This window comes from Cygnus atratus, chromosome 1 (genome assembly GCF_013377495.2).
Source record: "Cygnus atratus isolate AKBS03 ecotype Queensland, Australia chromosome 1, CAtr_DNAZoo_HiC_assembly, whole genome shotgun sequence".
NCBI lineage: Eukaryota > Metazoa > Chordata > Aves > Anseriformes > Anatidae > Cygnus > Cygnus atratus.
Window position 1 is genome coordinate 186,519,367 of NC_066362.1, and position 14,940 is coordinate 186,534,306.

General features: G+C 48.0%; 1 protein-coding gene across 1 annotated transcript in view; it reads left to right on the forward strand.

Annotated features, from left to right (window-relative positions):
- SLC7A1 (solute carrier family 7 member 1) overlaps positions 1–14,940 on the forward strand; it is a 36,604-nt gene that overhangs the window by 12,045 nt on the left and 9,619 nt on the right. The window contains exons 2-5 of the mRNA XM_035542563.2: positions 5,755–6,138; positions 9,300–9,458; positions 11,241–11,415; positions 13,323–13,447. Of these exons, the coding sequence (XP_035398456.1) occupies positions 5,769–6,138; positions 9,300–9,458; positions 11,241–11,415; positions 13,323–13,447 (829 nt within the window). The 5' untranslated portion in view covers positions 5,755–5,768. The remainder of the gene's footprint in view (positions 1–5,754; positions 6,139–9,299; positions 9,459–11,240; positions 11,416–13,322; positions 13,448–14,940) is intronic.

Sequence of the window (14,940 nt, forward strand, 5' to 3'; positions counted from 1 at the left end):
CAAAGTGCGTTATCTGACACGCTTAGTCCTTTAGTGCGGGAAAATAAGGTTTTGCTTTGCACCTGAGGCTGGCGTGCCTCAGTTATTGTTTGCTTTCCTCTGTGTATTTCCGAATGAGGTTTCAGAAGGCAGTCGGTGGTTCTGGTGTGGTCCCTTAAAACGTAACCTCTTTGCATCTAGGAGTCTGCAGTTAAATCTGACACCTGAAAATATCTGTCGTGCTACTAGAAACAGTAGGTATATGGATTTTTCATCTCTTCTTTTTCTGAGTAGGGCTTCTCTGTGAATGGTGCTACCTTGGGGATGGAAGAAACAAATCCAGCCCTTTGGAAAGGGCACCCAGAGGGGTTTATTACCTGTATGCCCATCAAAAAGTCAGCACCGCGTGCTTGTTCAGGAAGCTAGTGCGTGTTTAAAACAAAAACAGAGGGCCAAACCCATTCCATGTTGTTTGCCAGACATGCCAACATGCCATAAGCACCCGCTGTTTGTTCTCCTGCCGATTGGTAGCAGTGATGCTGTAGCTGCATGAGGAGACATTCACTGAGGACCAAAAGGATGCTGAGGAAAAATAAAACTGACCATGGGGTGCCACTGCTGTGAAGGAGGGGTATTGGCAGCAAAGGTTTCAAAATGAACATAAGCATATATGGGATGAGGTTGAGTAGGGTTTTCTGCTCACTCTTCCTCTGCAGAGGTGCCGGGGCAGTTCATTGGACATGCAGCAGGGTTAGGCTCGGGTTTTCTCTTTGGTTTAGTAGAAAACTCCTTGTTGTGCCTAATCGGCTTTAATTTCATGCTCTTCTGCGTGTCAGAGTTGGCTTCTGAGAAGAAAATTCTCCGGAGCAGCAGGGCCTTGAAATAGATAAGGAGTGGTTTCCAGAAGTTGAAACAAATTGTGATTGTTTAGGAAGTGGTAGTACTGCTTTTGTAAAACGGTGCCGTGTCAGCTTATTTTTACGCGTGGTGTTTCATGTTCGGCTGGACAGATGTTTGTTATGGTTTACTTCTTGCCGGTAGCCAGATGCAAGACTGCTTGTTTTCTTACGGGATTGTTTTGAAGAATTTTTGAAATGTTGTTGACGGGGAAGGAAATCTACAAACCTGATATAATAGGTATGTTAACCATTAGATAAGAGGAGGAAGAATACCTTATTTTACTTTAAAATACAATGCAGCCGAGGCACAAGAATTTGGACGCAGAACAAACATACGGTGCGTTGTAAATAAAGGACAAGGACCAGTAGGAATGGGTGGAATTGGGCCCTATTGAAGTCGGTGGGAGCTTTGCTGTTGACTCCGACAGGATCTCACCGGAGGATGTGAACCCTGCCCCGGGAGCCGCCCTGCTAGGTTATCGAGGTGGGTCGCTCTTCCCTCGGCTCCTGCTGAAGCCCCCAGGTGCCCAGGGCCTTGGGGTGAAGCCACCTGGGGTGGCACAAGTTGCCTGTCCACGCCTCCCAGGGTAACTGGAGCACGTATAGAAGGCAGGAGCTGAGGTGAGCTGTAGAAATCAGGCCGGCTCCTTGCGTCCTGGGGTGGTTTTAAGTCAGAGGATGGGAAGAAGGGTTGGTATTTAACAAAGCTCTCCGTGTTGCTTTGGTCCCGTAGCTTTAGCGTGGGCTCCAGGCAGGAGGAGGGTCGGTCCTGCAAGAACTTGTCCCAGGAGCTGTCCTGGCAGCAGGTGAGTGATGTCCAGCCGCGCTCCCCGCAGCAGCCAGGCTCCAAGGGGCTCTTCCTCGCCTTCCAGGAGCTCGTGCCTAGGGTCACAGAGGTCTTCTGTAACACCTCGGTGCCCTGGGCACTGCCAGGCTGCTAAAGCAGGGCGAGAGTCAGGCGCGTGAGGGCGCGCAGAGCTCATTTCGGTTCATTCAGGTCAGGTTTCCTCGACTCGAAGGTGGTTATGTGCCATTTGGCAGCGTTTCTAGAGTAATTTAAATTGTTTTATGCGATTAGGACTGCATTATGCCGCAGGAGTACTGACCGTACGTTGAAAAGAAAGGGTCATCATTTCAAGTGTGGTAAGGAGTGGGAGTGAGAGGAGCCAGCCCCGCACACATTTCCGTACTTCAAAGGCAAGAAGCCTTCAAAAAGCGAGATCACAGGCAGATCCAACTTCTAAGGAGGGGAAAATAAGCTCCGCCGAAGTCACCCTTTGATGCAATTGCAAAGATAACAAATGATATCAGAGGAAAGGTTTGGGGCAGAGGTGTAATGGCCCCTCTGCTGCATCCAGAGAGATGTTGCGCTGCAGACCGAAGGACAAAATCACGCTCGTCCTTACTGAAAGTCACTCGGCCAAGTCATTGTGAGTATAATTGAAAGTGAGAGCTTGGTTTTCGTACCCACTGCTTGAAAAGCAGCAGAAATGGGCAAGAGATGCTCAGGATTGCCATCAGTCGTCCACACGATGAAAGGTAGCGCTGCGTGCGAGGGGACGCAGGAGACGGCTGCGGTTCGGGCGCCCTGCCCCCTGCTTGCTCGTGGCAATGGGCAGGCTGCAGGTGGCATTTTGTTTTCAGGAGAGAAACCCCAGCTTTCTGGCGCTTTACGGGCAGGACGACGTTGACGTCTTGCTTTTCAGCTCGGCCAGAAGACAGCCAGCCGTCTGCTGGCACTGAGCCACTGGCGGGACGGCGGCCTTAATTTCTAGGTCCGTCGTAATTAAATGGTTCCTCCTCTAACCAAGTTATCCATCGAAAGCCCTTCTGCTTTTTCTCTTGATAACCACAACGCAGCTGTAAAAATACCCGTAGGTGTGCCCGAGGAAGCTTCAGGATTAAGTTATTTCGAAATATTTTTTTAGTGGCATTCTTGAATTTATGTATGAGCTTGAGATAATTCACCAGGTATTTTTTTTAATGAATAAATCCTACCTCCCCCTGCCCCCAAGACGTGACCAAGCCCCTGCCCTGGTCCAGCATCCCTGCAGCGAGGGGCTGCTTCTCTCCTGGGAAAGAAGTTGCTCTTCCCCAGCCCACTTTTTGCCCAAAGGTTGTCACAACACAATTAAAGGCTGGACAAGATGATCGTAGAGGTCTTTTCAACCTGAATGATCCCACGATTCCAGCTGTGGCAGAGGAGTTGCTCAGGTACCAGGCTTTCATTTTCAGTGCGGAGATAAAACCCCCATTTGTCTGGCACCGCTGGCTTGTGTTCGTTCGGCAGGACACCGGGTTTAGTTAAATGAAAAGCCTACGTAGAAAATAAATGGTCTACAATCGTTATTAGGCAGCACGTTTTTGGAGCAGAGGCTTTGCACCAAAGCCTGAAAGCAAATTAGGATCCACAGCTCCTCGTGGGGGTGGCAGAGGAAGGGAGAAGGGCTCAGGATCGCGGGGACTGCCTGTACCTGGAGGTATTTATTAGACAAAAGTGTGTCCCACTGCCTCTGTTCCCCGCAGAGACGTCCTCCTTGGAGCTTTGTGCGGCTCACAGCGGGTCCCTGCCGTGCTCGAGCAGCCCTATCAGCTGAATCGAGCAACCCTAAATACTTCGGGCCCTTCGATGTCTCAACCTTGCCATAAACAATGGCTTGGCAAGAGGCAAACTCTTTCAGCAGTCCTTTGGCATTTCTGGGTGTTTCTGCACGGCGTGACATAGCTGTGCTTGCACTGCGATCCGGGGCTTGCTTCTGAGTCAAACCAGTCTTGACTCTCAGGCTGGCTTTGGGAAATAAACCCACCGACACATTTCCTGCGGGTGTCTTGCTCGTAGCTGGCTGCAGTTTGTGGCAGGGATTTCTTTGTTTTGTTTTGGAGGGTTTTTTTTTTTTTTTTTTTTTCATATGGTGCAAGAGGCTGCAGGTGAGAACCAACATACGGATGAATTTTGGTAAACAGACCCGTCATCCTTGGAGAAGGGAGAACGTAGCTTTCCCCCTCCACGTGCGTCAGGAATTCCCGTAGTTCACCAAATGAGGTTTTTTGAAGACTTGCCTGAAACCTGCCTTTCTCCAGGGTTTGAAGCAGCGTCTTTCTGTACCGTGGCTGCTATACGAGAGCTTTTGGTGGAGTTGGGGCAGTTCCTGGCACGGTGGGACTTCCCAATCCTCAGCCTTGTTCCTGCCGTTGTAATTACTTTCTCATAGTAGGGGAGGCAGGCGTAAGGCCAAGGGAGAGGGATTTAAGCCTGGGTTTACAACCGGTGTTTGGGAAAAACAAAGAGGTTTTTTTTCATTTTCTAGTTGACGATGTGATGGGAGAACCGAAGCATTGGACTTAAAAGCTGACTTCATTAAGTTTCTTAGCATGTATTTTCCCACCTTTTACGCTGGGTTTATAGCTGGGGCAATGAAGTACAAGTCTCGCTTCTCCCCGCTGTAAATTGCGTGTAGCAATATTTTGTCTACGTGTCAGTCTCAGCGCTGGTGTCGGAGTGCAGCGTGTGTTTAGTGGTCTGAAGTGCACTCGACTGCCAGCTGGCTGAGGACGCTGGTGCTGGGATGAAGGTAGGGTGGCGGGGTGTGGGCTCAAGAGAGCGGCTGCAACCAGTGGGAGCAGAACTCAGAAGGGAAGGCTCAGGGGCGAGCCAGAAGGAGGAACCAGGGCATGGTTTATCCACAGAGAGGAGTTTGCTTTACCCCGCTGCTAATCCCGTCATAAAGTCCCAAGCAGGGAGCTGCACCGGAGCTGCTCACAAGCTGAAGCCGCTGCACGCCGCTGTCTGGCCACGCCAGCACGTCTGTCTGTACACAGGGATGGCGAGGGCATCGGTTATGGGCAGATAAACGTCGCTTTGCGTTAGGATTTGTGTTTCGTTTGCTTCCAGGTATGATGGATGCAGCCGTGGTCCTCTGAAACTTGGTCTTGCATTATAAGATGTGCGTTTCTCTACAACGCATCTTAGAACATATGGGCGATCTAAAAGGCTTCATGGACATTATTACACGTTCGTGTGCCTTTGGAAGCATGTTGCTGGCGTGGGACCACAGCTGGAAATGCTGCCCCGCGGTTTCACTGCACGCCCCCTTCTTGCAGTGCTGCCATCCTGCTGGGACTGAGAAGTTCAGGGAGCTGCACGTAGCTGATGCAAATAAAAAACAGCTTGAGCCTTGCCTCAGCGTAACCAAATTAAATAAAGCTCGGCTCTGCGTGTCCTTTATCCCAAATTGTATCTGTTCCAGCCTGTGGGCAGTTGCCAGCCTGTGCTACTGCCTGCTGGCAGGAGCTGGAGCTCCGAGAGAGAAACGTGGGTCTGTTTTACTGCAAACGGCGTCCCACCGCTGCGCGTGGTCACGTTTCCCTCTAGGGACAGCAGCACGTGTGGTGCCTTATTTTGGGACGTAATGCTCCCAAGTTTTGCTCTTAGTTCACCCCCGAGACTTTAAAAGGATATATAACTACATATAAACATCTGCCTTTTTTTAATTCCCAGCCCAGGAAAAGTGCCCTGAGATCTGGAAGGCAGGCTTTGCTTCTCTGGCTTGCCCAGTTGTGTACGAGCTGCGTGGTTGTGGAGTGGGTGGGAGCTGAGGAGAGCACATCTCGTTCACCTGGGGCTGCCCAGGCTTCATGAATGGGAGTAGGAAGCAGAAAATGCTGTGGTTTTTTTTTTTTTTTTTTTCTGCTTTGATTCCCTGCGATAAGCCTAGCAAACGTGCTGAAGGAGATGTTTTGCCCCGTGAAAATGAGGAATGCAAGTGGGAAGATTCTTCCCTTGAAACGTAGCGGGGTGCAGCGTTATAACTCTGCAGCGGTGCTGTTTGGTGGGATGTGCCTGGTCCAGCTAACGATGACAGCTTCTTTCTCGCAGGCCCAAACACAAGGATGGAGTGCCAGAAAATTCTCAATTTCGGAAACCAGCTCCTTCGCCGGAAAAACGTGGACTGCACTCGAGAAGACAGCCGGCTCTCGCGGTGCCTCAACACGTTCGACTTGGTGGCCTTGGGCGTTGGCAGCACGTTGGGTGCGGGCGTCTATGTCCTGGCCGGGGCCGTGGCACGGGAAAACGCGGGGCCTGCCATCGTGATCTCCTTCTTGATCGCCGCCTTGGCTTCTGTGCTGGCCGGGCTCTGCTACGGAGAATTCGGTGCCCGCGTTCCTAAGACGGGATCAGCTTATCTGTACAGCTACGTGACCGTGGGCGAGCTGTGGGCCTTCATTACGGGGTGGAATTTAATCCTCTCCTACGTTATCGGTGAGTACGGCGGGTTGTGCGTTAAGACCTTAGCTTTAGTCCATTTTAGTCCTTTTAGACTTTTTTAAAAACGACCGGAGGTTTGAGGGTTCTTCGGCAGGGCGCACCGACAGTGGCTCCTGTCACTCCACAAGGTGAGTGTTATACTGTGGGCTTTGTCCTGAAGCCGAATTATTACAGCAGCTACTTCCCCTGAACTCCCACGTCACCCGTTTGGCATGCCCTGGCTGCTGAGAAAGAAGCGGCTGACAGAAGGATGCTTCTCCACGGCAGCTCCGGTGCTCCCGCCTGATTAGGAATTAATTTCTGGCCCCTTTGAGACCTGCTCGAAGGATCAGGAGATCCGAATTCTGTCTCGTGAGTGGTGGCAGGATTTAGCGTAGGGTGAGCTGCAGTTTGGCGGCCTCTGAAAGGCCCAAACCAAATCCCTTCTAAGCCCTTCGCTCCCATCAGGAGAGGCCTTGCATCATGCTCTGAGCACGCGGCGTGCAGCCCAGCTGATGCACTAAAGCTAAAGCACACTTTGCCAAGTAAGGATCCGTGTCTTTCCAAGCACATTCTGGGCTTGTCATCATGCCCATAATTAAGGCTGCAACCAACTTGCCAGTTGAGAGTGAAGACTTAACGAATTAAAATGAAAAACAGCGTTATGCTAAATGATTAAAGGAAGTTGTTATTATTTTTTTTTTTTAAACTGCATTTTATGGGATGTGCAACTGTTACCTTGGAGATCAGTTCCCATGGAGCTGGGAAGTGTCAGATCGTATCAAGAGTGATAAAGTGATGTAACAGCTGCTTGTGCTGGCTCTGGTCTGTGTGCTCCCTGAAACCTTTTCCTCCTCTTCCTCTCTCTTTTATTTATTTATTTTTTAATATCAAACGAGAGGTTGAAAAACCAGAGTTAATTAACCTCACCTCCTTAGGAAATCTGAATCCTGTGGTTCTTTTGTGAATCAGGTTCATTCCAGTGAGGAGATAAAAATAGTTTTTTAAAAAAAGTAAGCATTTAATTTCCTCCAGACTTCTAAAATGGACTCTGTTTAGGCTACATGTAGGAAAATGGAGCAGATTTCTTGGTGATTTATCATCTCATCCAAAAGGGTAATGACTCAGTCTTCTTCATGCTCCTTGTCTTGTTGTCTACATGGTGGCCTTCCTACCATGATACTGGACCACAAAAATGACTTACATAGCCACGGAAAAGCCTCAGCACGGTCCCAAAACCTGATTCTGCAATTTCACCATGAAAAGATTGCATACCTAGCATTACACTCCCAATCTGAGCTGAGAGATACTTTTTTTGTCCGCTCAAAATGGCTTTTGAACCGCTGCCTCAGCCTTTAGTTTTCAGTTGGCTGCTTATCGTGTTACCAGAGGGCAGAAAATTCATTAAAATCTATGTAGGTGTTGTCCGTGAAGGAGTTCTAGCACAACTTGGTCGCTTTTAATTCAGCTCTGCAACAAAAATAAATGTTTGCAATTGGCTCCCTCATAATTTGGGAAGAAGGGTGGCTATTAAAAATCATCCTGAGGAGGATGCGAGCAGTGCTAGGTCTCTCTTCTTTATCTTATGCAACGTTTTCCCCTGTGCTAATTGCCCGTCTTGTGAGCAAGGACAACTCCCATCAGCATCAGGGGCGTGGGAGAGAAAGCTGTGTTGGCAGGCACACTCTGCAGTTCAGAGCTGGGGGCCGAGAGGGGGCAGAAAGCCAATTGTTTTTTTTTCCGTTGCGCAGCAGAAAATCCTAAGCAGTGCCACCAAAGCCAGCCAAGGTGGCGGGAGCTTAAATTTGTAAGGGCCTCAACCGACCTGATGTTGTCGCTGAGGCTTTCAGACGTGTTCAGGAAGTATTGTGGGGGAAAAATGAAATCTTGGGGTCTCAGGATCGTGGTGGCCATGGGTACAACTCTCCTGGGTACAGGCCTAATGCCTCTGCGCCAAGCTCTTCAGCAGCAATAAAGATACTGTCCAGGTGCCTGCAGCGTTGGAAGAATGTCAGATTCCCCCCACTCCTCAAGCCTGTTGGTTACAGAGAGTTCAGGATAAGCTGATAGTGATACGGAACAGGCTTCCAAGCAGCTGGCATCCAATATAAAGCGTCCAGGAGCTGGTTGTTCCTGTCCTAGAACGTGAAATATTACAGCCGAGACCAAAAAAAAAAAAAAGGAAAAAAAGAAGAAGAAACCAGCAGTAAAGAAATAGCCTTTTCCCTTGAATTGTCTTGAGGTAAAGCAGAAAATTTGTGACGTAGCGCATAGCAACTTTCAGAATTTTTTGGGATGAAGTGGATGGCACTGATGTCCCGTCTCTTTAAATGCATTCGCTCTACGTACCTCTGCATCTCAGTGGGCAGCACAGTATCCAAACAGGGCTGATCTGTAGCTTATTGTCACACTGTTGACAAGCCACATCGTCGCAGGGAACGTTCCCAGCGTTGCTACGGGTGCTTCCAAGCACCGCTGAAGAGGATTGAGCAGTGGCAGGCACTGATGATGTTTGACACAGTCACAAGAGCTGGAGTTGGGACCTGAAAACCTCCCTGTAGGTGCCTGTGTCGGGAAAAACTGCTCTAGGTGTAAGTGGGCACAGAGCCCCCTAAGGAATTGCTCTGCAAAACAAAAGCAAGCCAACCTCTTTTAGTTCTGTGACTAGGCAATTACGTACAGGATTAATAATGTCATGCAATTAGATGCTGTTACATATAGCATACAGCTCAGGCTGCTGGGGGCTGGAGGAAAAGGTCGTTCTAGGCAACTTAAGGCAAAGCTGAGGTTTCCTAGGAAGCCAAACCACTCCGTTAAGGAATTTTATCTTGTCAGAGCATGACTCTGAGACAGCCGATGGCCTTCGTTGCCATCAAAGCTGTTCGGAGTGCTCCAGAGGGCAAACGCCCGATGGGGACCTTCGTCCTGTCCCAGACGGCCACCCCCCAGGTCTGGGAGGAAGCAGGTCCCACACCTTCCCGTGCTCGCACTTCGTGCAGCAGTGGGCTGGCTCTGCAGAGGAAATTCTGCTAGCACCTGAGCTCTGAACACAAAGGCTGCCTTCGGGCAGCGTGCTCTTTGAGACCTGCCACGGCCAAAAGCTGTGCGAAGTGCCTTGTGTTTGGGGTGTTTGGCAGCTGCAGAAGGTGACCCGCATCCTTTCTGCCCTCTGACAGGGACCTCCAGCGTGGCCAGAGCCTGGAGCGCGACGTTCGATGAAATCATCGGCCAGCACATTGAGGAGTTTTGTAGGAAATACATGACGATGGATGCTCCAGGAGTGCTAGCCAAGTACCCAGACATCTTCGCTGTGGTGATAATCATCATCTTAACAGGTAAAAACCTCGGAGGGGTTTGGGAGTCTTGGACCTCCCTCTTCTGTAATTTCGTTGTTTGCTTTTGGAATAGGCACAAAGTCCTCATTTATTTTGGACAACTTACTAAAGGCTCTTTCTTGCTACAAGGGTTGGATTGACCTATATAGCTGCAGTGGAGTTAGCGCTGGGCATATCCTGTTTACAAGCTTTTTAATTAGAGGGGAGTGTTGTTGATATTTTTGAGCCACTTTTAAAGCCTTCAATCAAATTTTATGTAAGGAAGGAAAGAAAAGATGACTTGTTATCCTCAGTCAGGTATGGAAGCCTAATCCTTCCCCCTACAAATCCTGTTATACAAGGATTTCGTTCTGTTACTCTACTACTTTTATTCCCCCTTTGATAATCTGCCAATTTTCATTGCCTGGGGCCAAGAAAAGTGAGAGGGAAGAATATGGGACTCAGTAGCAACCTCATGTACTATTTTTTTATATTAGGTGTCAAAGCATGGAAATATATACGGACTTCAGTTTGCAGCACTGAATGTAAGACCCCAGAGAAATAAACGTATGAAAAGCAGTCAGGTCCTTCTCCTTTTTTTCCTAAAAATGTGCCAAGGCTTTGATCAGGATTTGGAAAAGTCTTGAAAATTTGTAAAATTAAAATCCTTCTGAACTTTTGCCAGCTACTCCAATTGGATCTTGTGAAACACTCCCAAATTTAGGCAAATGAAAAAAAAAAAAAAAAAAATTACTCAGGTACCCCCCTCTGTGGTTTCCAGCATGCAGAAATGCAGTGTTGCCCCAACAGGGTTATCCCAACATTTCAAACTCTGCACATATGAGTTTGCATTTGGATCTCTTATGCGACTGTCTCAGCTTTTGTCCTATTTTAAATCAGGAAATCTGAGTGCACAGGACTCTTCCCCTCTCCTTGAAATGCCTTGCGGTAGCAGTAAGGACACCATTTAGTGCTTCCTTTGTCCTTCAAGCCCATGTGAAGTCATTTACTTTCTCTCTCAGCCTTCTTATTAAATGTGAGTTCAAGGTCTGGGTTCTTGAAAATCAGGTGCCTGAAGAGCAAAGGTGATTTACCAGAGCTTGTCGCTCAGGGAAGCTGAGTTGTGCCTCAGCAAAGCACTGGTTGCCAAAGCCTGCAAATACACTCTTCTCCTGATGGACACTCTTAGGAAAACAGGTTGAAAACCTGCTCTTGCTGAAGTCCTAGGCAAAGCTCCCACTGATTTCAACAGGAGCAGGAATCTCAAGATGGCACCTTGTTCCGTGTCTTAAGCTAGAAACAGCTGAACTCCTGGCTTCAGTCCTTGTGAGGACGGCATCATAATTTCCCCTGCTCACAAGAAAAGGTGAATGTTGTTGATAACACCTGCCTTTGGCCAAGACCTCTAAGACAGTGTTCCTTCATGGAAACCCACCTGGCTTTCTCCTGGTCCCTGCCTGGAGTTTGTGGCTGGCTCTAGGTGGCACAGCACAGCGCCGTGAGGTAAAGTAAAGCACTTTTCCCTGGAGCACGTCCCAAACGGGCACGCTGTGTGGGAAGGTGTGTTACTTCAGACAGGGGTAATGTGTGGGCTGGAGGCCCTGTCCTTCCCAGTGACTTAATCCTGGCCTACCTGAGCTGCTTGGCTTTGTGGAGAAACAAGAAATTTTAAGCTGGGACGAGCCCAGCGTCGATACAGCGCTGATGTTCTCAGTAAGCGAGCTGTTCTGTGTCTCCTTCCCAATGCCCCTGCGCACGCTGCTGGTGGTGAAATACCTGACTGCCCGTTTGCTCTTTTTGCAGGGCTTTTAATTTTTGGTGTGAAGGAATCTGCCCTGGTGAACAAAGTGTTCACCTGCATCAACATCCTCGTCCTTGGCTTCGTCATGGTCTCTGGCTTTGTGAAAGGGTCGCTTAAAAACTGGCAGCTGACTGAAGAAGACATTTACAACACCAGCCACGGCATTTCTTGGGACAAGTAGGTTGTACCTTTTTCTCTCAGACACAAAATCGATGCATCTGCACCATCAGGTTTAGAGAAGGGTTTGTGGAGCGATTCAGAGGATCAGTGAATGGGATAGCTTCCTCCTTCACCAAACACTTTGGGGGCAGAGATGGTTTTGGTGGGTGTTTGCTGAACGTGGGCTACTCTGTTGGGGTGAAACTGGTGGGAGTTAGGCTGGGTCAGCATGGGCCCTGTGCAAAAGTGACCGTTTCCAGTGTCGTGACTGGAAGCCAAAGTTGAGAGAAAAAAGCTTTCCAGATAACCTCAAGCTCAAGGTTACAGCAGGCTGGCTCTGGTGCCTGTTTTAAGCCATGACCAAGTGTAGCTCTGTAGTTTCTTTGGACACTTGGGCAGTTTCCTTGAAGAACCATTGTGCCTTTGGGAGACCTCGTCCCAAATGCCTGAGAAAGTGGAAGGCAAGTTGCAGATTATTTTAATGCACTGCAGCAAGCATATCACAAATCCATTTTTAATGGCATTTTGCTGCTTGGCCAAAATCCTCTGTTCCCACAAAAGACCAAAAATAAGGAGCTTGCAAGGGTAGCCAGTGATACAAGGCTGTTATTTTTTTATTTTTTACTTGAGACTGTGTGACACAGAATGACTGCTCCCTGGCTTTCAAATGTCTCCACGTCCATCAGCTCAGTCCTGGCTCACTATCTAAATCCTTCATGCTGGCCCGCAAGGAAACACAGGCTGGCACACGCCGGAGAGATTTATAAATGTTGCATGGGTCTAGTTTGGCTTGTATACAAGCCACTTATTGAGCTTCTCTGGAAAAATTCAACCTGCTGTTATCTTCTTCCCTGCGAACAAATTGCTTCTGTAGGAAAGGTCCCCCCTCCCTCCCTCCTGCTATTCCCATGCAAGTAGCAATTAGTGCAATAGCTTCAAAGTGTAACTGTAGCTCTTTCACCCATAGCTCTTGCTATTTTTGTAAAGTCTGTCTGGGGTTTGCTTCGCTTTATCACTATTTCCAGAGTAATCCACATTTAGGCTGTGCTATTTCTGCAAATAACAGGCGAGTTTTCAGCTCTCGGTGGAACTCCTACAAGAGAGTTCAGATGCTTCTACCTGATAAGACGTGCAGGTTTGGGATTTGCTTTAATTGAATTAATTCATCTTTACAAGGCTTCTTCCTCAAAATTGAGTGTCCTAAGTTACTTTAACTGAAGGATCTTCTGTACATGTACACAGGCAGGTGTATCTCAGGCTTTGATCCAGAGTGCGCTGGAGTCATTAGCTCTCTGTTATAATGTGCTTTGGGTCAGGCTCAGTGGATTATTTGCTTTGTCAGAGGTGCCTGCACCTCACCTCACACACAGGATTTGGATACAAGGTTGGTGAAGGGAGTTTTGATGTTGAGGGTGGAGCATTGGGTAGATTTTAGACTGTCATGGCAACCTGCGTTGCTCCGATGTCTCCTCATGCCTTGTCTGAGTTCATCTTAGGTGAACAGTGGATGGTTTACATTTTTCCCTGTCTTCAGTTTTCAGAATTACATGTTGTGCTTTTTCAAAAGCTTGTTGAAATGAACCTGTGTATCTACACACATACAATATTATCACGAGAGAAATTTTAATATTCATGTTATCTTCTCCCTGTCTTAGCCAGGACATTTTTATCCCAACGTAAATACAGGTGGTGAGAATAAACCATGAACCGTTTTTATTCCCTGCATTCCCCAGGCTGCTGCAGGCCAGTCCAAAGCTCAGCAGTGGGTAGGGCAGAGCATTTTCCTCAGCATTTGTGTGCTGGCATGTGAAAAGGAGAGCGTGTTCCTTTGAACTCCAGCTGTGGACGTCGGTATGAGCTGTATGATTAGTTTTGTTGCTGCCATCTGGGCAGAATGCCTTCTAACCCCGTGTCATGTTTTTCAGTCATACCCAGGGAGAAAAGCTCTATGGTGTTGGAGGGTTTATGCCCTATGGATTGAAAGGAGTCCTCTCAGGGGCAGCCACGTGCTTTTATGCTTTCGTTGGATTTGACTGTATTGCTACTACAGGTAAGAGGGAATATGTTTTCATTCCAGATGTGAACCTGGTTGCTGGCTGATTGGCTTTCAGGAGTGTTTTACAGCACAGATGATGAGTAATCCGTGACACTGCATGCATTTTCCCTGTGAACCTCAGCCCAAAATACATTTTTGACTCAGCTGCTCCTAATACTCAAACTGCTGAGTACATCCAAGTCCCTGGGTGCACAAATGTTGCCTTCTGGCTGTTGTGGCAGGTGGCTAGATCATATAACCCATAAAAAGAGCTTTTTCCCTCCTTCTTTGCCTTCACGGCTCAATCCCATGGTTGTCCACTGCTGATGATGACCAGATCAGACTCAGTAGAAAACACATCCAGTTTTAGCAACAAGCATGAGGTAAAACCCAGGTTCTTGTGTGACTGGTGGAGTTTGAACCTCTAACTCTAGATGATGCTTTAATCAGGTTATTAAATACTCCAAGCTCCACTGGCTTGGAGTATTTAAAGAGCCAGAGGAAGAGGGAGCCTCCAAGGAGGAGTATTCCACCTAAAGCAGCGCCTCAAAATGAAGGGGAGTTTTTATCTCCAAAAGTTCAGAGATCTGAGAGAGTAACCATCAGTGTTGTCACATTTCTCCTGGCTTAGAAGAATCTAACTCCCCTGGAGAAAGGAAGGATTACCCTTAATTTCACATTTGGCAAGAAATGAGTTGCTTCAAAGCTGGAACAGAGGGAGGAGATCATCACAAAGACAGATAAAACAGTACTGCCTCATGTTCCAAGGAGTTTGAGAAATGCTGGCTCCATTACTTCAGTTAGCCCTAGGGCCTCTCCTCGGAGGAGAAGCACATTCATCTGTCTTTGACTTATAGGTATGAGTCTGCTTATTGGTTCATCCTCCTGAAATGCTAAGCCTCAGAAGCTTTTGCTTTGAGACAGAAGCAGCTCTGGAGAACAAGGAAGCCTCATAGCTGTTTCTTAATTAATCACTGTCTGCATTTGGAGGATTTTTTTAATTAATTTATTTTTTTTACACATTTGCCCCAACTTGGTTGTCCAAAATATTCTGTAAAAACCAGAGGGAGTCCTTTTTTGAAAGGGATTTATTTTCAAAGACCCCTATGATTTTCATGTGAAATGAAAAGCCTGACCTTCCCTGGAACTGAGCCTGTAGGGTGGTCTGGTCACAGTGCAGTTGCTTTGGTGGAGATGCTGATGGAAATTCTGGCCTAAATACTTGCCCCACAACTGCGTGATATTTTTTGTCCCGTCACTTGTGAGTTTGAGCTGTTTTGGGCTGCACTATCAGTGGGATAGCAGGAGCAGTTGGAGATAAAAATAACCCTTTTTTGGGGAAGGCACTGCCTTTAATCCTGATTGTTTCTATGTCTGGGTTTACACGTCGTTCACAAATGTTTGTCTGAAGGAATGACAGGGGCAGCAGAAGTGGGGGAAAACAGCCAGTCTGAGGTATGTGAAGGGCTCCTTAGGCCATTGAGAGTGTGCAGCTCCACACAGCAGCC